Source organism: Protopterus annectens, chromosome 4.part1, assembly GCF_019279795.1.
Source record: "Protopterus annectens isolate FY-2018-M chromosome 4.part1, PAN1.0, whole genome shotgun sequence".
Lineage (NCBI taxonomy): Eukaryota > Metazoa > Chordata > Ceratodontiformes > Protopteridae > Protopterus > Protopterus annectens.
In genome coordinates this window covers 842790214-842814213 of record NC_056734.1, presented here as the reverse complement: position 1 = coordinate 842814213, position 24000 = coordinate 842790214, and the positions used below count along the sequence as shown (strand labels likewise).

At 42.1% G+C, this 24000-nt stretch overlaps 1 protein-coding gene across 3 annotated transcripts in view; it reads right to left on the bottom strand.

The window, feature by feature from the left end:
• Positions 1 to 24000, bottom strand: part of CEP63 (centrosomal protein 63) — a 673466-nt gene that overhangs the window by 237540 nt on the left and 411926 nt on the right. For all 3 annotated transcript variants that reach the window (XM_044070624.1, XM_044070622.1, XM_044070623.1), the window contains exons 10-11: positions 11848 to 11962; positions 9078 to 9275 (exon numbers count right to left, since the gene is read on the bottom strand). In XM_044070624.1, the coding sequence (XP_043926559.1) occupies positions 9078 to 9275; positions 11848 to 11962 (313 nt within the window). The remainder of the gene's footprint in view (positions 1 to 9077; positions 9276 to 11847; positions 11963 to 24000) is intronic.

Below are 24000 nucleotides of genomic sequence, written 5' to 3'. Positions count from 1 at the left end.
GCAGTTATTGCAAATAAAGAAGCCCTTCTCCAAAAATACAGTTCTGCATGTGTGTGTGTGAAAATCCAGTGAGGGACATTCTGTAATATTCTGGACAGTTGAGAGGTATGCACATCAAAATTAGCATCATATCTTGGCTTAGACAACTGAAAACAATGCATAAATGAGTAATTATTTCCAAAGAAAAACACACCATTCATGCTATTTTTAAAAACAAACCAACAAGAATAAGACTACCGGCAATACAGCACACAGATACAACCGGTTTCACTGATGCACAACGTTGGTGGTAATTCCTTGAAAAGTACTGCTGTGCAAAATTTAAAATAGCGGGTGCAATATTGATTAGATTGCAAAACTGAATGCAGACTGCATTTATATTGGTTTGAACAATTTACAGTCGAAGCCTAGGAAAAAATAAGAGCAAGTGTCTGAAAAAAGCCTGCCATGCTTCAATATTTCCAGCTTTCTTCTAGCACTGTTTACCTAACATGACATTGTGCTGAGGGCAGAGGTTCACATAAACATAAGTTTCAGCATTCCAACAGAAAACTGAAATACTGTAGGGTGTGCCCCCACCCCCACCTCCTGAAGCCTGCCAGTCTTGATCTCCCAAAAACCTTTACATTAGTACAAAGGGTCCTTGCAAACCAAGGATTTTCTGATCTTGTGATACTGTGGTCTAATACAGCCATTCTGCACATCTATTGTGCTTATACTTTTTAAAAAATATATCAACTAGGACTATTCATGTATTTTGTCATACATATATTTAAGGCAGCTTATCAGTTCATAGACACAGCACTGGCCTCTTGTGACTCATTTTTAAACTGAAGTGATTCTGTGTTATGCCTAATCTGTTACTGGAAAGTCAGAGCACATGCTAGAGCAGAACATATGCCCTGTAGTCACAGTCCCACCAACCCTACTGTTTGCCTCTGTGTGCTGACATAAACTATAGAGCTCCAGCATGTGGGAGCCAAGGCCTCATTCAGGTTGCTTTCCATATATTCTGCAGGGGAAACTTGCTTAGTGACTGCTACAACAATTTCAACAGCGTCTAAGTGCCAACCTCACAGATACAGGACCACTGATGAAAAATGAATGCAGTCACAGAAAGAGGAAAACAAGTGTTGCTCTTTTTTTTTTTTTTTTTTTTTTTTAAACCATGATAAATTCACCACCCCATATTCACTATTAACAGCCTTTATTAATCTACAGCACTGCTCCTTTGTCAATGTGACCTGTTGGTCACTTCTATGCAATTAATCTGTATGCCTCTCTCATCTTTTCTCTGTTTATCCCCATAGTATCCTTGCCTGCACCTATTCTCACGTGCTCTTCTAATGTCTTCCTTGTAGCGTAAGCCATCTCAGTCATTATGGCTACATCTTATCCATAAAGCTTTGTTACTAAGCATAATAAATTAATTTTTCCATCCATATTTTGACATCGCAAACTGCTTCTTGGACTAAATGTTGTAGCATACTCCTGCAACTGTAAATATGTTTTGTTTATTTCTTATGTAATCCTACTCACCCAGTCTGTGTCTGCAAATGCTCCACTGAGATCAGTGCACTACCCCGGTAAGCAACTATATGTAAATATAAATATAAGAAATGCTGCTCCAAAGCCACAAAACGGTATTTTAATAAACCAAATGTAAGCGCTTTCATCTCCAATACTACAGAAACATTATAAAGTGTTTTGTATTTGTACTTTGGCGCCACCTTTCTTTGAAAGTGAGATGTTGCAAAAGATGCTGTATAACATGCCTTGCACTTGGGCTCCACCCTCCTAAGGAAGTGAGGTTTAGCTTTTTATGGTATTTAAAGGATGTGAGGTAGTGCATTTGTTTGCCTGATGATGTTTCTGTAGTATTGGAAACGAAAGCGCTTACATTTTTTTGGAGTGTTACTTTTCGCTGTTGGGCTTAGTTACTTATATAAACATACATATACACACAAACACACACACACACACACACACATATATATATATATATATATATATATATATATATATATATATATATATATATATAAACATACATATATGTATATATATATATATATATATATATATATATATATATATATATATATATATATATGCACACACACATAAAACGTATATATACACATACATATATATATATATATATATATATATATATATAAATATATAAAAACATATATACATACACACATACACACACACACAATTCAGTGGCTGAAAAACATAAAGACATCACCCACCTTCCTTCTTCCATTCATGAAGAAAACAGCTTCACTGTGGTCTTTTTAACCCTTCTTTCAGCCCACTAAATATGAAATAGAACTTCTCTTTTCAAAGTGTGAATAAGTGAGAACATCACTGTGGCCTTCAAAGCCTTCTGCAGAAATGGGTGTACATTGTGTAAATTAAAATGACTATCAAACCTACCCTATCAAACAACACAAAAATGCACTGTAGTTCTTGCATTTATGCACATGATACTCAACACTTAGTAATTTATTTATTTTTGGCCCTCACCAGCCTTTGATCATGAATATCAAACCTCCTGTGCTGCCATACGTCTCTGTCTCTAGCCCCCCAACATCCCCCACTGAATACTCTTCCCTTTTCAGGAAGGAATACAGTTCATTAATCCCATTTTATGTCCAGGGAATGATGGCAGACATCAGGTACTTGAAGATCATCATGCAATGCAAACCTGGCTTTTTGAATTTGTACCTATTTCCCACCTCATATCAGCAGGAAACCAAGGTGCAATGCCATATAAGCTAAGCTCACTGCTTCAACACCCTTGCTTATGCTTTGCTAGACAACACTGCACTCCTTCATCGGGGTTGGGCTCATGACTGCCAAATCAAACCTTCCCACCTTTCAGTACAGAGCACCATCAAACACCTCTCATCATATGGTACTCCTGCAGTGGGACCTACACAAACCCTTCCACTCGATGGGTGAGATGGCATTAGTCATTCACTCCCATCCATCGCCAGCCATTTAAACATGAGACACTAAATAAACTAGGTCTTCAGGGCTTCATCCCTCTGTATCAGCATTTCAGCAAAGTATTTGTATAAACTTGACCAACACTTAGAAACTGCAGGTAACCCTCCAAATCATAATGAGGAGTACCCCCCTGGCTTAAATATGACACAGTTCTTTTGTATTTCATATCATATATGTTTGTCAGAAAAATACAGCTGTATAACATCTTACCATATCAATAGAAGTCCTTCTCTTCACTGTTGCAGTATTCTTCATTTTAGGGACTCCAAGGGTATCCTCACATCTGGCCAGTATACTAAAGCCTTTAGATCCTGTATGTGCCATATGTCACACATACGCTCCCCATGCATGAGGAAGGGCATAAAGGTGACATACAGACGTATTTACCTGGAACTGAACTACTCCAGTAGAAAACTCCATAGGACAAAAGTAGGCCATGCTCATCCAGAAGGAGAAAATGTTGAAAAAAAAAGGGGAACCCTTGGGCTAGGAGGGTCACACCAAAGCAAAGCCAAAAGAACAAAAAGGGGGATGGAAGGAGGGAATGAATACTGCAACAGTGAAGATAAGGACTTCTTTCTGACTAAGATTTTACACAACTGTACTATGTCCTTCTATACCACTGTTGCAGTATTCCTCACAGTAGGGAAGAGTACAAAAGCTCAAGAAAAAGAGTGGAAGGCTGGTAAGAGCCTCAACAAACCCATGCAGGATTGGCCCTAGCAAAACCTGCTATGGCCTTAGAAACCATATGCAATTTATACTGCTTAGTAAAAGTATACACTGAAGACGAAGTAGCATCTTTAAGGATGGAATTGGTGTCCAAACCCATGAAGAAAGCACCAGAAGAGGCAAAAGCCTAGTGGAATGAGCTCTGACTGAAGAAGATATACTATTGCCATGGAAAGAATAACAAAAGGAAATGGCTTTACATATTCAAGAGGAGATGGTTTGTTTAGAAGCAGCCAAACCCAATGTCATGGGATGAAGAAACAAAAATCTGGTCAGACTTATGAAAGGTCTTAGGTTTTATAAAAATAATACCTGAAATGTCTGTGCAAATCCAAACTATGGAGGACCCTCTCACTGACAGACTAAAGAGAAGGAAAAAAGGAAGGGAGATGTACTGCCTGACTTAAGGGCAACTCATTAACAATGCTGGACATAAAATAAGAATTAGTATGAAGAGACATCCTGTCTCTGTGAGAGAAAAAAAAAAAGAGGAGGAATGGTCATAAGGGCCTGAAGCTCAGAAACCTTCTGAGCAGCAGTAAAACCAAGGAACTAGACAGTCTTCCAGGCACAGTGTTGCACAGAAGCTAAAACTGCAATCTCAAAAAGAGCTTGAGTCATTTTTTTCCAAAACAAAATTTAGGTCCTAAGAAGGAGGAATAGGCTTCCGGGGCCTAAGATGTAGGATGCCTTTAAGAAACTGTTTGAACTCAAAATGAGAAGCCAAAGAAAGATTAAAGATGGGCAGAAATAGCTGACAAACGGGGCCATTGCAGAAGAACAGGGAAGAACCAGATGGACTCCCACTTAAAAAGAATCCTGGTTATGAGCATGGCACCAGACAGAAAATATTTTCCATTTGGACATACATAACTTTCTGGTTGAGGGCTTTCTTTTCTCCTGTGAAACCCTGAGCATGTCCTCACAAAAGCCATGCCAGAAAGGGATAAAAGTTGATCACCTACAGTGCCAGTTGAAGACTGCACAAGTGAGGATGGATGAGTGACCCCTTGTCCTGTGTGAGGAGATCCAACTGGTGAAGTAACCTGTGGTGACTGCTCTGGCCAAATGCATTAACTGGGGGGGAGGGAGGACCAGTGCTGCCTTGACCAAAAGGGAGTCACATTAGCAAGATTTTCAGGGAGTCCGGCTGAATCTTCTGTAGGGACTCTTGAAAGACGGTGAAGAGGAGGGAAGGCATAGAGACACATCCCCTTCCAAGGAAAAGAAAGGGTGTCCATCTTCCACACCAGATGGCAAGACACTCAAACAGAAAAGAGAGAGTTGCCTGTTTAGAGGGAAGGCAAAAAGACCTACCTGAGGAATACACCAGTGATGGACTTTGTCCAGAAACACATCTCTGTGAAGCATCCATTCATAAGCCTGTGTTTTGGACCTGCTCAAGAAGTAGACTGCCAGTAGATTGTGCTCTCAAGGAATACACACTACCTGCAGAGATAGCTGATAACTGGTAGCCAGATCTCAGACCTGAACAGCCAGCCTACAAAGAAGACAGGACTTTGTTCCCCCTGCTTGTTGATATACAACTGGTATCAGGGGACGTGGAGAGAGCATGGGGTGAAAAGCCTGAAGGGCCAGCATCAGAGCTCTCATCTCTTTAATGTTGATGTGGTCTGACTTCTGATGGGGACTCAGACACTCTGAATTTCAGGAGACTACAGGAAGCCTCCCACCCCATGTCTGAATCATCAGTGAAGGGTTTTGAGAAGGAACTGCAGGCTGAAAGGGCAGGCCTGTGTTGAGGGTAAGTTGCTTAAATCCACCATTCGAATCCCCACTTGACACAAGGAAGGAAAAGCACTCAGAAATCTACAGGATAGCAATGCTGAAGCCAAATTGACTTAAGGTACAACTGAAGCTTCTGCATATGCAGACTGGCGAGAGGAAGCACTGGAACAGATGAGGCCATGAATATTAGGGCCTGAAGAAACTCCCTGAATGGAATGGCAGGCAGAAGAAGGGACTGAAAGAAAGCTGTCAAGGACAAAACCTTTGGAGCTGGAAGAGAGGACAACACTGGCACTGTCTGAATCCTGCAGCTCAGATATATATGATGCTGAAGAGGTGTCAGGGCAGACTTTTGGAAGTTTATAGTGAAGCCCGGACTTTGAAAAAGAGATATGGTGAATTCCCAAGCCAAATGGGAGAAGTTGCCTGAATCAACAGGTCATCTAAATAAGGAAGAATCTGAATATCTTTGAGCCTGCAAAAAACATGCACAAAAAGTAGGCATTATATGAATACCCCTGGGGCAGTCGACATGCCAAAGGACAAATCAGAGAACTGAAAATGACAGAAACACAGAAATGCAAAAACTTCCTGAAAAGAGGGTGAATCGGAATATGAAGGTAAGCATCTTTTAGATCCCAGGACACGAGAAAAGCCTAGGGCAACAACAGAAGAATCAGGGTTTGAAGAAAAAGCAAACAAAAGGAAGGAACCTTGAAACTTGCTGAGCAAGAAGAGATCTAGAATAGGTCTCCAAGTACCCTCCTTTCAAGGAGCCAGGAAGATTATGGAGTAAAATCCCTTTCCTATTCATGAAGGAGGAACAGGATGAACACTTCCCTGCTCCACCAGGGACCCAAGAACCTCTGAGAAATTAGGAAGCCACTCTCAGCGAGGTTGAGAAATCCCTGAAAAAGGAGGAAGGGACTTCCACACCATGAAGTAATCCTGACAGATGACAGACCAAATCCAAGAATCTGAGGTGATGAGTTGCCAGTTTGGAAACCAGAGGGAGAGGCAAGGGAACTGGCAGAGGGTTTGTGGGGGGCATCATGTCAATGAGAATCAGGTTTGTTAGACAAAGGAGGCTTCAGAGCTACAGGGGCCTGAGAAGACTTAGCAGGAGGGGCTTGCCAACCTCCCTACCTGACTTTAGTGGTCTGACGAGGCTGCCTGTAAACAAAAACAGACTTAGGAGGATAGGTCCTCTGGAACTTAGGGATGAGGGGCACAAAACTGTGTTTAAGGTCCGGCAAAGCTTTACCTCTCTCCTGAAGAGACTTAAGCATATCATCAGTAGCTTTCCCAAAGAGATTTTTACTATTCAAAGGAGTAGCCAACAGCCTGGTTTTAATTGTCTTAAGGAAATGACTGAAGATGAAGCCATAAATAATGCCTCAAAGACCCAAAGGTAGCAGGTCTGGAAGAGGCATCAGCAGTATCATAGCTGCACTTGATAGAGCAGTCAGCCACCTGAGAGGTAGAACCCAAAGCAGATAGAGCAGAGGTCTTTCCTTCAGAATCAGGGAGGTCAAAAACAACCTGATAAGCCCAGGCAATCAATGCCAAAGCATATCTGGTCATGTGGGTCTGGTAGTTAATGGCCCTTAAGGCCAAGGCGGCAGTAGTGCAGACCTTCTTTCCAATCCTCTCCATGGCCCTACCAGGCTCCAGGGCTTTTAGAAGGAATAGAAGTTCAAAGTGGAGTAGGCACAAAAACCCCTTCAGGATGCTTCAGGGCCATTAATGCACAAAAAAGGCCTTGAGTAAACTCCTGCCATTCCTGTTGAGCGTTCTTAGGATGAAGAGAAGAATGCTTGGTCTTCTGCTTTTTCTTGGTAAGGACATCAGCCCTGACAAATACCAGAGGTTCCAACCCCTGACGAGATTTGATCAGAGAACCTGGAATCTCTTCCCTGACCAGAATCAGCAAAATTCCTCTAGGGTCTTCCAAGATAACCAAAAGTGTTTCACCCTCAACGTCTTGAATAGGCACCTGCAAAGCCTCAAAGAATGTGTGAAAGGAAGGATCTATGCCTGCTTCTGACGGGGTCCGTCAAAGGAATCCAATGTCAGCAGTGGATGGCCTACAATGCTATCACCCACTTCTAAAGAGATGTCCAGTAGACGGACACTAAATGATTCCGGCCGAGATTTCTTGACCTTCTTGCTTAATGGCAGTACCTCAGGGTTAACAGTTTCTGCCTTGCAACCCTGGGCCAACTATTTAAGCTGCTGGTTCTCGAGATAGATGGCCAGGGAAGACAACCAGCTCTTAAGAGTCTTAGGTACAAATACCTTACAAATGCTACAGGAAGTATGGTCATGGGAAGCACCTAAACAAAAGAGGCATTACTAGCGATTATCCTTATCGGGAATCTGCCTCCCACACTGACATTTTTCCTTCTTTGATGACATGAACTCCAGGTAACCAAATGAAAACAAGACCAATAATAAGAAAGAAAAAAGACCCAATGGGGCACTTATCTTAAGGCTAAGGATCAGCACAGCAAAGGGTATTTAGACTGATGGCAAGAAGTTATGGGTAACTGTGTCCGTATATCACCTTTATGCCCAAAGTCCTGTAAGGGAAGTATATGTGCAATATATGGTGCACACAAGATCTAAAAGTCTTTGGTATACTGGCCGGACATCGGGCTATTCTAGGCAGGAGATCCCCAAGGTGAAGAATACTGCAAAAGTGACATAGAAGGACATCATCAGTTCCAGACAGAAAAAAAACAAGGCAAGCATTTCTGAAATTTTTCTTTCAATTACTTCAGCATTTTTTCCCCAGGGAAGAGGAAGGCATACATGATGTTGGCATTGAATACCAATTCTCACACAATTTAGAGACATCAACAATGCCTTCCCTTGAAGAGTGAGATGACTCGCATCAGCCCCCACATCCCCTGGTCTTCATCAGAAGACCAGTGCAGAAACTTTCCTTGAAATGCTTAAACCTGACCCCTAAAACAACCTCCAGCAATTAATACTTGTTTTCTGAACTCATACAAGTGGCATCACATTCACTACCTCTACCTTAGTAAGTCAGTTAAGCAAAAATATAGTCCCACCTGTATTTGGGAAATCAGCACTCTGCCACCTTCCATTAAGGTTGTTACAACTAAAAGCAATTAAAGATCACAACGGTATACATTCATTTGTGTGAAGGCACATTTCCGAATGGCCATATATGCGAACCATGTAGCCGAATTCCGTTACTCTGACTTCCCTAAATGTAAGAATATTGAGCATCGACATTCCCAATCACTCCACCACCAAATGAGTGCTACCATGGGTCAAAAAGGGGGCGAGGTTTTGTCATTCGGTGCTTCGGTTTTCGAATTTCGTGGTTTGCAGTTGGATGCAGCGTCACAGATGTTGCCGCTGAACTTTTGATGGTAAACCGATCACAACATTTCTGGACGGTCATACATGTATAAGCATTTGCACAACAAGGGCAGCTGTACTCTCACAGATAGTGCAGAGTATAATAAAGATGAAAATTTACTTTCTGCTCTAACTGTGGTACTGAATGTGTATAATACCAGTCTACGTCTAGTACTCCTTACCTTGCACTCTGACACTTTCCTTTCTCCCTTCTCCTTTTCTAATCTCAGCTGATGCTCTACGCTGGAGGAAGACCCATTGACAGCTGCAATAGTGATGTCTCTCTGGTGCAGTTCCCTTGTCAGCTGGGTGATCTCGGTCTTCATTCCTTCCACTTCAGCTGCATGTGTCTGGTCAGCCAGTAATAACTGCTCCTTCAGCTGTAGAGAGGACATGTCAATAACAAAAAGATGCAGTTTGCTTCCACAATAAATCCTTTGCACTAGCATTATAACCCCAATTCCTGCTTTACAAATCCGTCCCTCATACTTGGGTGCATTTCTTGATCACACAACATAATAAAGGACTTGAGTCTGGGAGAAGACACCTTGTTTCTGTATTTGGTATCTCTAGTGGTAGTTGTTTTCATGCTGCTACTTTTCAGAAATTAAAATAAATTTAATGAAGCAAACATTTTCAAGAAAAAAAAAACAGTACAACTTTAGATGGATCAACACGAGAAGAGAAAATAAATTCAAGGTTCTGAGCTGAAATATGTACAGGCAATATGCATATGAATGAAGAATTTCTTTACAGACAGACTAGGAATTTTTGTTGGGAATTCTTAAAGGAGATCGACCAGCAGGCTCTACATGACTGTGCATCAGATCCTCCTTCAGTATCTCAGAAATTATGCAAATCAAACTTAAGGTGACAGTAAACCTTACGAAAAATAGGAGTCGGTGACAAAGACTCAGAAAGTGACAAAAGGCTACTAAAAGCCTAGATGGAAAAGGATCACTTTAACTGGCATTCCTTATACTTCTCATACCTCTCAACTGTCCAGATTTTTGTCTCATACTTTTGGTCTGTTTTTCATAAAATTGTGGTTTTCCTGCAAATTAGTGGCAGATCATTAAAGACAAAAGTTAGAAAATAATGACAGCTATTTGAATTTCAGACTTCCTTCCTTTCAGAAAATTAATGCTAATTAAAAACCTGTCATTCTATCAACTTTCTAAGCTTTTAAAAGCAATATTTAAACACTGTCCCTATTTTTGGGCATTTGCCCCACTTTTATTTATGGCTTTGTCCAGATTTCTTGCTTTAAGAGGCTGAGAGGTATGCTTTAAATAAAAAATGATTTGCTAAGAATAACTGCTTTTTTTGAGGGGGACTTAAATACATCAGTGCAGCTATACGGCTTACTCAGCCACATACAATTCAAGTACAAAGAACATGGGAACAACTGATAAGGGCTTGCTATGGGTACTGCTGCTATTATCAAAATAGCAAATGAAATGGACAAAAGAACATTTTATTCACAGGTGCACCTTCTGTAGTAATTAATGTAAATTTAAAAGAAAATAGGGTGAACCTGGAGATATGGAATAACAACCACTCCATAAGAAAAGCTTATCCAAGCTTTTGCAGTTTTCAGCATAACTATATATTTTCCTGTTAGAGTGATCTGTACAGCCACTACTGTTAACAACTAACTGCTTAACTCTAGCAATAAAGCTATTCCACTTCTAATACTAATATAACTTGACACAAAAGAAGTGAGTTACAATTGATACAGTGCAACATGCATCTGGATAGCTGCATCATGAGACACAACTCTATCTGGGATTTAAAGTACCACTGGAATTAAAGCAGACTAAATTTTCCAATTTAATTTTTGCAGCTCATGCAAACACATCCTTCACCTTCCTCCTGCATTAGGTACAAGTCTGTGCTTCTAGCTGAGCTGATATCCTCTTATATTACACTATCAACACACACACTGCAAATTCAGAAAATTCTTAAGATAATTTTCAGCTAAAGAATTGCTACTGATTATAGACTTTCGGCAAAGTCAAGGTCACTGTCCCTGCCACAGTGCTTACATAACTGGGTCAGTCAAGCCTAAAATGGGCAAACATCAAGTTTTCTATAACCTCCCAAATTCTACATGGTGAACGCAGCTACTTCTGTCATTATTTAAAAACAAGCAGGTTAGGCAATCCTACAGCTTTTCAGCTCCAAAACATGTTTTTATATCTAAATGAATACAATTTCCCAACAAGTTCTGCATTATCCTGTAAAATGTAAATATTCTGCATTATTTAGGGCTTTCACACAGACAAAAACACATGCATGCAGTGCCTCTGGTATAAAGATCGTCCACTATTGGTTCTTCCAGCCTACCGCTGGCTTCAGGTGTTTGGTTGCTCCCAATGGCTCCAAGAACCAGTCTGATGAAGACCTAACATTCTCCACCCCCAGTGAGTCCCCATTCTTGAAGTGAAGCCTATAGTTTCAGAAATAGTTTGACCCACCACAAGACAAAGAAAGAAGCATGAAATCTGGGCCGTTATACTGCAGTCTTGGTTGATTATTTATTTATTTTTTTGTAGTCTACCTACTCCCTTTGCATGCTAGACTACATGGCAGAAAGAGGGAGAGAATACCTGGACATGTGATAAAGTCCACACCAGTATGGTGACTTCATTCCCAAAGACTGATCCCTCTTACAGGCAAGCATGGTACAGCAACTCAGCAACTCTCAGTCTCCACTAAAAGATGAAGCCTACATCATACCCCTCACCATGCACCCCCATTCCCCCTGAGCAGATAAATAGACAAAACCTCTTCACTCTACCCTCCCCACCAGTTAATTCCTCCAGATCCAGGGCTGCTAATCAAATCCTGATGATCTCTGTCCCAGTTAGTTTTCTCTTTCTATTCCACACAGCCAACTTTGTTCAAACTCATGTAATCCTTTACAGGCATCTCAACTTTGTATCATACCCGCCTGTTATCAGCTTCGCATTTGCTGTGCTGTTCCTCAACTTTCCTCAGCTCTTCATGCTGCCGCGTTAATTCCTGGGTTAGTTGAATGCATTTAAGGTTGGCAGATTCCATGCTGAAAATAAAGAACATAAACTCATTTACAACACATACGTGAGAAGTATTGGATTTCCCACAGCCTCTGCTAAGTTTGGTGATGAAAATTACATATTTTACTGACCAGAAGCTAACACTTGAGGAAAAAAGCTTATGAAAATTCATCCGGTTTTAGTAGCATTTTTTTTTAAACAGGACATGCCATCTGCAGAACCAATACTGTCAAATATTCAGACACGCTAGTTATACAGGCATCTACCATAAACAACAGATGGGTGATTACAGTATCAGCTGATCCACAATGGGACCACTCTTTAAGTCCTCTGGTCAGGCTTACCTCTTACAATAACCAACACGCAGCAAACATTTCAAGAAAACTCCAATTCTCGTGGGTGTACACTCTTAATGTTGCCGCATATCACGACACATGATAACCACATATATTTGCTTAACCTCTGAGCCTGCCATTCTGCCCTCAATCCCTAATAAGCAAACTTCATATAAAACAAGAAAAAAATTTTTTAATTATTGTTGGTAGCACTCCTTCCTTCCATGCCCATGGTTATAAAACCTGACTCAATACCAGCCTTTTTATTTCTCCTGGCACAGAGTCACAGAATACTGGGAGGAAGACAGCCAGGGATGAGCGTGCTGTCAAACAGCAAAGCTTGGAATATTCCTCTGAATGCTCATAATACCATACCTCCATTGGTCAGAAGGTGTAATGTGATACTCAATATACTGCCTCAGTGCAGGTTCATGCTTCTTAATACCCACAATCTCTCAGTGACCTCAGAATCACAATCTACAACTACAGTGTTTCTGTCCCTAGTCAAAAATCTAGGAAGTGCATGCAGTACTGGTCTCTGCTATACACAGTTTATGTGGTGGGACTCTCACATCAACCCCCCTCAAAAAAAAAATCAACCAGGCAAGCTGACAAAGGACACTCAATCCCAAATCTCAAAAGGTCAGCTAACAGATCATTTGACTCATACCAATGGTCAACAGTTCTACGGAGTGACATGCAAGTGGACTAAAGAAAAATGAAAATTTGATAAATATACTGCTAGCAAATACTGAACAAATATATTCTTGCTCCCCTTAAGACTAAGCTCCAAAAACTGAGGATAGATGGAGGGGGCTGCTCATATATATGGTGATGTCAGGAGAGTATATGTGACCATACTTGGTACTCAGAAACAACTAATGCACTTATTCAGGCAGAACAGCACAGTTAGCAGGAATGTGCACCGAGAGAGCGAGTCAGACATCCAAGATGTACAACTGTGATCCAGAAGAAACAGTGTGGCATGCTTGGTATACAAACGATCTGCAGATAACTAGCCACATTCAAAACCCCCATAATATGGTCGAAACAACATAAACATCACGCATGCTCAGCCATTGTATGCTGTCGAGCATGTGTTCAAACTCTTGAAGGCACACTTTTGCTGCTTGGATAAAGTCAGATAATCATGGTGTACACCACATTAAACAATATGGTATTATGGAAGTAGTTGAAACTTGGTAACTGTCTGATAAGACTATTTGCAGCAGCAGAGGAGGAGGAGTTGGGGCAATACGTCATGGCACTGTCAAAGAGATAGCATCTGGTCCACAGCAATGTGCCACAATAAGGACAACACAGAATACAATAGATGCATGGATTAACTCCCCCTGGATATGCAATACAGTGCACTAACTGGTCATGCTGTGCATCTCAGATTAACCTATCCACTTAGGCCAAAGCGATGGGCAGGGCATAGTCATCCTTATAGATACAAGTGACAGCAATGCTACCATAGTGTAAGGGTCACAGGAAGTGGCTATGGTAGCTATGCATGTACTTAGCAACTCAGAGGAGAATCACTAGACATCTTCCAGTGTTAGGATGGAGATGCAACATCATAACTGCTGGCCAGATCTGTTCTGCAGCCCTGAAGTGAAAGGGCCAGATCCGTCCTGCATGAGACATGATGTAGCCTATTAGCACCATGTACACTATCCCTGCAGTGGCTTTTCATGTGGAGAGGCTATAGACAGATGGTGTCCATGACACTAAGGAAGGCCATGGCTATGCATCATACTCAGCAGATCAACTGGAAATAGGGTGTTGTGAAATTGCAGAAACCTGAGAGGATGGCCTAATGCGGCATCCTTGCAGTGGTGTGAGATAGTTGCTGGCTACAAACATAAGACTGGCCACTCCTATGTGTGAAGGCACCCATGGGCCACAGTTGACTATGATGCAGTTTCCGAAACACTATGAGCCGCTGAGTGAACCTTGTCTGTGCCCATCCACAATGCATCCAGATCCCCACAAAGCAATAGTTGGAACTTGTCAGTATTATCATGGATGCACCAATAGATGCCATTTGGGCCAGCATTGCCATCAGCAGGCATGACTGCTTCAGGGCCCTATATGCCATGTCAAACTGCATGTAGTGCAGGTCATCCAGCAGTCCCTACAGAGGCTACACATTCTCACACAGGACAAAGTGTCTGTCTGCACCTGGATCACTGACCTGCACATCTGCTAACTGATGACAAGTGGGGTACCAAGTCAGGGAATGGCCTGGTGTTATGGCAGCAACAACCACCTACATGCCACTACCCTAATGTGGGCACACAACCATTGCAGGCAGTGCAGATGAAGGTTTTTATCTGCGGTGATGACTCTAATGTAGCTAATATGGGGCTTACATGGACAGGATATCCAGATGATACAGGAGGTATGAACTACTCCTCTGCCTTCATCTCACATGAAAAATGTGTATGTGCCTTCCAATGTTAGCAATGCTGACAGCGCCACTGTATCATCAAATTGAGCCATATGCATGGTGTCATCATTTTGCATCACAGATGACCTGCTGACCTCAGGCATGCCATGACCTGTTGTGATGGAGCTTCCATCAGAGGAACCTGTGGAAGCAAATTGATAACATACTTGTTTGTGGCACATATGGCTCTCTTCCCCTACTCAGTGACACACAAACTTGCATAGATCACTTATGTGAATAGCATACGTGCAATTATGTACCTTGTGGTGCAGGCTGCCACAACTACAGCACTTAAATACCTGGAAACAGATACATATAGGTGTTCTGCTAAATAACCTCTTGACACATCAAGGTCAGTATACAACTGGAAATTAATATGCTGTTACTAATCTGGTGCATCCCCTACATACACTTAAGGTAGTCACCACCAACCCAGCTCAAACACCCAAGCCACCTCCAGCTAGGAGGGTTCATTCACCTACACAAGGCAAGGCTGCAAGAAACTCTTCCACATCTTTGAGCTGCTTCTGTGTTGGTACTTCACCTCCTGTGGTGGAAGTGTTCTCCTGCCCACATCCTGTGCCATACTCTTGGCATGCAATATCATATGGGTGATCCTGCGATATACCTGTACTTCTATTCTACTCTATTATGGCCAAAAACTGCACGGATATCATGCACCACTCCCTGCCACACACAGTGCTAAAAAGACTTGTCCATTTTTCTTTTTTAAGGATACACACGACATATGTGTGTAAGGCCAGCAGTAATACATCTGTTTCCTGGGAGGTGAGCTTTCTAAACTGTTGCCATTCTCTTGAGCCCATTACGAGACCTACAGGTTATGCATATGGGTGTGGGTGTGTGTGTGTGTGTGTGTGTGTGTGTGTGTGTGTGTGTGTGTGTGTAGGTCTCCTTGACAGACCTCCAATTCCCAGCACAGTCCCCCTATCTCCATTTGGTGTCTACATACATGTCTACTATTGTGCCATGGTCATTTCAATCATGTGTCATACATCAGCAATGAGCTTGTCACCACTGTCCTGTAGTCTTTCTGCACTGCACTGGGGGGCTTTGATGATGTGCGCATCCTGTGTCCCTCACTCCCCTCCCTGCTTATGGTCATGCTATGACTTATGTACTGCAGGCATTTGTTTTCCCCTGTAGCGTGTCTTGCAGTCTATGTGCATACATCAAATACAGGCCATTTTCCAGCTTTTAAACTAACTTGTTAAGCCCTTGTCTTCTACACTAAATCAGAGTCAGCCTCCCTTCTTACAGCTGATCAGTAACCTCTCCCGGCCTTATGCTATATTCTTTGTCAGGCTAAGCCTCCTGCCAGACTTAGCTCAATAACCTGCCACACCCTTGTGGTCTATTCTCTGTCCAGATCACCTCTCCCATGCCATTGTTGTTGGTTTTCTGTCAGGGTGGGCTCCTCAATGGACAGTAACTGTCATGCCCTTGTGCATTGTTCTAAGTCAAGGTCAACCCCCCCAGCTAGTCAGCCAGATAGTTACCTATCACATCTATGTGCTATGCTCCCGTACCCAAACAACTGTTTCCACTCTATCCCCTTGCATCCATGCTCCATATCTGTTCAATGCAGAGGTAAGATACATTACCACTTGGCTTATTTTCCTTCACTGTGCCTGCATCAGAGAACAAACCCCTCTCCAATGAATTTATATTAATGACTTGCTCATCTTAATGCAGTCTCCCACATTATGACAATCATGCTATTTATCTTGCAACAACTGACTCTGCAGCATGGCAGCTATGATACTGATTTAAAGTAGCACAACTGTCTCTGAATCACTGCCATAACACCCACATTTAGTGTTACCATGCTCATCCCTGTTTATTCTCTGGCAAAGAGGGCATGTGCAGATAATATTCATGCATGGACACTGCAAAGATCATAGTAGCACCACTCTGTAGTGGTGATACTTTGCACAGTGCACCCTCGCTGTCCAATGTGTGTCATGGTGTCCATAGTATGTGGACATGAACATGGGGGTCACCATTCTCCTTCAAGTTCTACCCTATAAGTAGACATGGCCTCTTCAGAGTATGGTTCAGCAGGGCTCTATTCTTGCACAGTCAGTAAAACACAAACTTTTTGTATCTGCTGCATGGAAATTACGGAGAGTATCTGATAAGCCATTGTGATGGTTCTTTTATCCAAGATTAAAGCCTGCCACCAGCATGTCATGGAGGTCACGATCACCTACTCTAGTTAGAAGTGCAGGTGTCAGTACAGTGACCTGTGGAGGTTCCACCTTACTTATGTGAGCATGCGGCAGAGGTCATGAAGAGTGAGCCAGCATTTTACAGTAAGCACTGCATATAGGTTTTTGCATTGCAATTTTTAGCTATTTTCTGTTTCTTTCCTTGCCTTCTATTAGCAGAGGCACACTGTGCAGAATAGTCTGTTTTCTTTTACAGCAGCCAGCAGATTACCTTTAACAGACAACCCTAACAGGTTGTGCAGATGATGGAGTATGTATACTATGCCCACTCCTCTCATGTAAGACTGAAATGCAATTTGTCATACACGTGTATTTTTCTCTTTAAACAACTAGCTCTAATAAATTAATGTTTTACAATATTTTTCTTATTGTTACCAAATTAATACCCACATCTTTCCTGTGGATGGCAGTAGAAAAATTATACTGTTTACAGAGCATATCATTTGAAAGAAAACATTAAACTTAAGAAAACACCTTGGTTTCTTAAAAACATTAGTTGGCTCCACTAAAGCAGAGGATAAAGAAGCGAAATTAACTAAAGATACAATGGCAGCAACAAGGGCAGCTCTTTTGGTAGACACAAAGTGAAACCTTTTCAGCAGGACCAAGACATGACTGTCGAAGTGGCAAAGACCCCCTGCTATGTTATGCGACTTTCAGCCATAGCTTCAGCTGTAAAAGGCTTACCTGTGTTAGGGGTTACTTTTCTTATACTGATATTTTTTTTTAAGCTGAAGACTCTGAATTAAGGAAGTATTCATCTTTGAATCAAACTACTACTTTTTAATTTAGTTTTATTTAAAGTAAATCAGATATTCTTAAAATCAAATCTAAGAACAAAGTATCTTCAATAATCAGTATAATTTTCCTATTGCTGTGTTCTGCAAGGATGTAGCTAATAATGTATGCTGAAGACATGAAACAAATTATCCTGACTGCATTAAGAAAATACTGTCAAATATCAATTTCATTAGGACTACTGATTTAACAGTGAATGATCAGCTTTCTTCAAAAAGAGCAGGTGAGTTTAACAACAAAGTTTATGGAGAGGGGATATCCTTTTGATATAACACAATTGAAGATTACATTTTACACTTTAAGAATTCCTCTTAAAGACACCACTTTTACACTGTGACACTGAGTATGTCATTTCTACATAGACTGATAGTTGTCAAGGAAAACATTTAAGTTTTGTCTTGACTTGCAGCTAAATTCTAAAACAATCAAATAAGTCAGCAGAAACTGGAAAATTTTAGGGGAAGATGAACAATTCAAGAGGCTGTCAGCTTCCAAATTTTTATTCATAATAAAAATGTTAATGACAAGTCTATTTTAGAACACAAAATTTACAGGAGTAGAAAGAGAGCTATACTCAGAAAAGGGGAATTTTCTCTTGCAACTGCAGGCAGTGTAATTTACTTGTAATTCCTCTTCATCTTTAGTGACAACACTGGAAGCAGTTATGAAGCTTCAGGCTATTTTAGCTTCTCTTCAGTAATCGTTTCTATGCAGCCTCATCTTTATTTTTAAACAGGAAGAATGTCCAGAAGTACAAATAGAATACATGAGCATAACAAGAAAAATGCTCCAAGCACTCCACTCTTTGCAGGAATTTGAAAAGGATTTTATTTTATGCACCAGATACTCTCGGTGACTTTATGGAAAGTTACGAGATCAGTGTTTTGTACTGCAGGGAACAGATGTGTCAGGTGTTGCTGAATGTACGTGCATGCAAGGGTTTAAATGATCATTTGAACTTTTAGTTAATTACTAAATAATGTGTATTTTTGTAGCAATTTTTATGAAAAACCGTCTATTGCAAAGGGATGAAAGAGCTCCCCTTGTATCTAGTATTTTTTTATTTTTTTAACTTGAAGGTGTGAACATTGTTTCTAGGTGACTGTCACTGTTGAAGTTAACATCCTTTACCTACGTCCAAATATGGATTTTGGGGGGATGAATTTATTAAAATTCATACCTGCGTTTTATAGGTTCATAGGTTCATAGGTTCATACTAGGCTATCTGCCCGAGGGCATTTACAAGCCTAGCCCATCGTTTTGTGGCTTACGCCACCCCTTTAGTATGGGGAACTATACCCATTATTTTGCTGTGCCTCTGTCGAGCAGTGACACTGAGGTAATCCCTGGGGTATATCTGCAATCTCCCATCCATTGGTCAAGATTTCTCTTGAACAAGGCCAGCGAGGTGCTCTGCCTCACATGTACCGGGATTTTGTTCCACAGCATAGGGAGTCTTTGGGTGATGAATCTATCCCTCCAGCACGTCCTATTAATAGCTGTGTCGAGGTTTAAGTCTCCCGCCCTTGTGGCTCTGATGGATCTAGATTTTTGAGGTGAAGCATATTCATCAAATCTGGGTCTGACATGGCCTTGTATGTTAGGCAAAGGTCACCTCTGAGCAAGCGGTGAGCGACTGAATAGAGCTGGAGATCTTTCAGGCAGGCAGCATAGGACAGATATTTGAGACCCTTTATCCTTTTGGTGAGGAACTTTTGTGGCCTCTCCAGCTGCTGCAAGTGTCGGGTCAGATACATTCCGAATGGGGCATTGTGCTCAATCATTGGTCTGATGAGTGATGAGTAAAGGGAGACTATGACCTCCCTTGATCTAGATGAGAATCCCTTCATGATAAGGTGGGCAATGTAGAAGGTCTTCCTAACTACTTTAGCTACATGGTTGTCGAATGACAGACTACTATCAACCTGGGTCCCCAGGTCCCTGATAACTTCTTCTGTGCTCAGTGGATTGCCACCTATTTGGTAGCTAGGGGTAACCTTATTTTTCCCGAAGGGTATGACTATGCATTTTGGCATTTAACTTTAGGCGTGGCTCTGGCACCAGTTATCCGTTTCTGTGAGACCCTTCTGAAGGATATCTGTGTCAGATGTGTTTTCTACTATGGCCCAGTTTGCAGTCATCTGCAAACTTTGTCAGCTCATAACCCTCCTGTGTTTGCTTGTACTTGGAAAAGTAGATGCCAAACAAGAGTGGGCCCAGGACTGAGCCCTGTGGGACACCACTTGTGACAGGCTTTGAGTCTGACATGGCGCCAGCAACTCTGACCCTGTGGGTTCTGTCACTCAGCCAGTTTGCAACCCATCTTGTGATGTATGGGTTAACATTTAAGCTGATGAGTTTTTCAATGATACCAGAGTGGGGTATTGTATCGAAGGCCTTAGCCAGATCGAGGTAGGCTGTATGGACTGCCTTTCCCTCATCAATGGCTTTGGTGACTGTTTGAAAAAGTCAACCAAGTTTAAAAGTCATGATCTGCCTTTGACAAAGCCAAACTGGGTTGGATCCAAAGTCTGCAAATTCCCTATGTCTTTATTTATGAGGTCCATTATGATCCTCTCCATGGCTTTGCAGATAAGGCTTGTCAAGCTAATGGGCGGTAATTTCCAGGGTCGGTGGAGGCACCGCCTTTGTGAAGTGGGACCACAGTTGCAGTGCGCCACTCCTGGAGTGCGTATCCAGAGGTAAGACTTTGATTAAACAGCTGTCCTAGCTGTGGGTTTAATTCCTCATTGAGTTCGTGGAGCACACAGCCGGGGACACCATCAGGTCCCATGGATGCTGTGTTTTTGCTTTGGAGAGAGCAGTTCTCACTTGGGCTGGAGATGTTTGGGGGCTGCAATCGTTTGGTATAGATATCTCTCCTTTTGGGGAGGGGAGAAGTTTGCACTGAACCTGTCAGCCAGTATGTTGGCAATGTCTGTAGGATCAGTAATCTTCACATCATTTTGAACTAGTTCTGAGCATATCTGGGAGTTTTCTCCTAGGTTTCTAACATAGCTAAAGAAGGCCTTATGATTGTCTTTTGAGTCTTTAGCTATTTTTCTCTCGAAATTTGCTTTGGATGATTTTATGAGAGCTCTTAGTTTTTACTTATAGTGATCAAGGGTGTCTTACCTTTTAAGGATTTTGCTCTATCTTGTAGTAGCTTCCTCCTTTTGTTGTAGAGTTTGTTTATGGCTGGGGTCCACCAGACTGGGCAGCTTGCCTTTGGTACAAAGAGACTTTGTTTTGCTTGGGATTGCCTTATCCATGCAGTCCTGCAGGTGCTGGTAGAAGGCATTTGTAAGTGATTCAGCAGCTTGAGTACTGTTTTCCATGGCTCAGGGGCCTTAAAGGAGACCACACTAGTCTTTAGAAGTGTGAAGTCGGCTTTTGAGAAGTTCTTTACTGTGGTCTTTTTATTTCAGGTGGGGGTGGGATGAGGACCTCCAGCGAGATTAGTTTGTGATCTGATCTCACCAGTGAGGGTATACTTCGGTGTTGAACATTGTGCTCCCATGTTCGTGATGATGAGATCAAGTATGTTATCTCCTCTTGTGGGGATGGTGACTAGTTGTTCCATGGCATTTGAGTTTATGAATTCCAGGAACTTTTGGGCTAGGGTGTTTGGGCTTGAGTAGTGTTCCCAGTCTATATTAGGGTAATTGAAGTCACCTAGTATGATGGTGTTTGGTGATACATTTATCCCTCTAGTGTTTTCAGGAAGGCCATGTGAGGTTCCTGAGTTTGTGAGGGTGGCCTGTAACATGCTACAATTTGCAGAGCAGTCTTGCCTATGGTTAATTGCACCTGGACGGTCTCCGATGCATCGTGCGTTGCCACCAGTCTTGAGGTGTGGGTGTCCTTGATGAATATGGATACCCCCCCTCCTTTCTTGGTATTGTCCGGATTTTGGGGCCGGGCATGATATGAGGTAAAACCTGATAGCGCTGGGGTGCTCTCAGGAGCCTTGAACCAGGTTTCTGTCACAGCACAGACATCGATGTTCTCCATACTGAGAAGGGCCTCGAGTGCGTGCATTTTGAGATTTAGACTTCTGGCATTGAGCAGCATTACCCTTAGTTTTTGCTTTTTGTGTTCTAGGGTGGTAGTTTTAGAATTTGAGCCTTGCCTAAAAAAGGCACTATGGGGGTGGCAAGAGCCTTTGCCAATATCCGGAATCCCAGGGGTGACAGGTGCAAGCCGTCCCTTGCAAAGCAGCGTGGCTTGTCCAGCATGTCATCCCAGGCAGACAGATACTGGATTCCCTTTGAATGACACCAGTGTTTAAGCCAATTGTTAAAGCTGATCATCTTATCTCTGTATTGTGGCATCATTCTTGGTGAAGGTAGGATACTGCTCAAGGTCAGGGTCATACCTGCCTGGGCTACATAATCAGAGAGCTCCTCAATGTCTCTTTTCATGTAGTCCAGGAGGTACGTCTCAGGTCGTTTACACCAGCGTGGACAATGACTGAGTCATATTTGTACCTGCTGTTGAGAGACCTGAGTGCTTGCGTTATGTGGCGGATTCTGGCGCCCGACAGGCAGCTTACTGTGACCTTCTCCTTACTCAGTCTGGTGGCGGGACGTCAGTGTGTCTGACTATGGAGTCACCAATGACTAGTGTGTCTGGCATTGTGTTTGGCCTTTAGGGCTGTGACTGTTTGACACTCTGACTGTGAGGTCTATGTGTTGCAGGTGTTGTGTTCTGAGGTGGTGGTTGTTTGGGTGTCTGCTTTGGTGGCCTCTGCTGTTTTGGTAGATTTTTGATCAGAGCCTCGAGTATGTCTTTGTGTGTTTATGTGTATGATTTGAGGTTGTAATGGTAGTATGTGAGACTGGGTCTATAGTGTGTGTGGTAACCTTCTCCTCCTGACTGGTCTTGCCAGTCCTATGTTGAGAGAGCTCAGCCTCCAGTTTGGCGTATAGTTGCATCTCTGCATGTATTTGTGTTTTGTGGGAGGAGAAGAGGGTTGTCTGTGTACATGAGGCAATTGTAACATTGCCTCAATATTCTAGGTTCACCAGCTGAGCAGGAGAGGACACTAGCAACTGATCCTCGACATGCTAGAAGGATAGACAAAAACTTTAAAAAGATTCCGGGGACGTGGGTGACCGAGAAATGGGGGTTGCCTTTTGGGGTACTATCTATGACAAGAGTGCGTATCAAGGTAACAAGTACTGTAGGACCAAGTGCTAGGTTTAACAGATAGAGAATAGTCTACTTGGAGTCAAGTAGAGATGATCTTTTAGTTACAGGATACGCTGATTTGATCAGTAGTGTAGTTCGAGGAAGGTAGTTTTAAGGGAAAATTTGAAGAGTGGACTTTAGGTAGCCGAATAGTTTAAACCTGCTTAACCAGCTGCCCTAGTGTGCAACAGTGGCAGCTCAGCATGCTTAGCGTTTACAGCGTTTATACCAGGGGCTGGAAAAAGCTAGAAACTGGCCCAAAACGACCAATAAACTACTAGTTACTGGCTGAAACCTCACAAAACTGGAAAAAAAGGCAGCTCAATGCTTCCCACTCCCACTGGTAAGCAAGGTAACTTCCTCTCCCCCAAATAAGGCAAGGAAACAGTACACAGGAACTTACAACCAAAGCCCAGGAATCAGCAACTCTGAAACTGGACTAAACTAGTAAAGCAGGAAAAACAAGAGATATTTTTTTTTCTTTTTTTCACAAAACAGGCAGAAACAGGTACAGCGAACACTTATAAATGCTATGAATCAGCTACTACAGCTTACACATGATGGGATTGTTTTTTTATTTTTATTTCCTTGATGTTACTGCACTGCTTAATCTGTACCAGGGTCCATTAACTCTGTACCCTGGTGTTGCAAATGTGTGCCCCCACACTATTTCTGAAGCTATCTGTAGTCAAGGTCTGATTGTGTAATGGTGTCTGAAAAGCCATTCTCATATTGTCTTGGCTCTGCAGGTACTACTGGATATTTCACATACAATGTCTTGGCATCATAAAATAAAAGGATTCCATGTAACTTAGCAATCCAAGGAACTTCCTTGTTGACAGACGTCTTTTTTCTTTGTACATTTCTTCCTGTTGCGTGCTGATTAGGCCCTCCCACACACAGGACAGCTTCTTCAGTCCTTATGGGTAACACACAGCCACAGAAGTCATCATACAGGCAGTCATCAAGGGATAGTACAGTTGTGTGATAGTCTTATCATAACAGTACATGTTGGAATGATCACTGTTGCA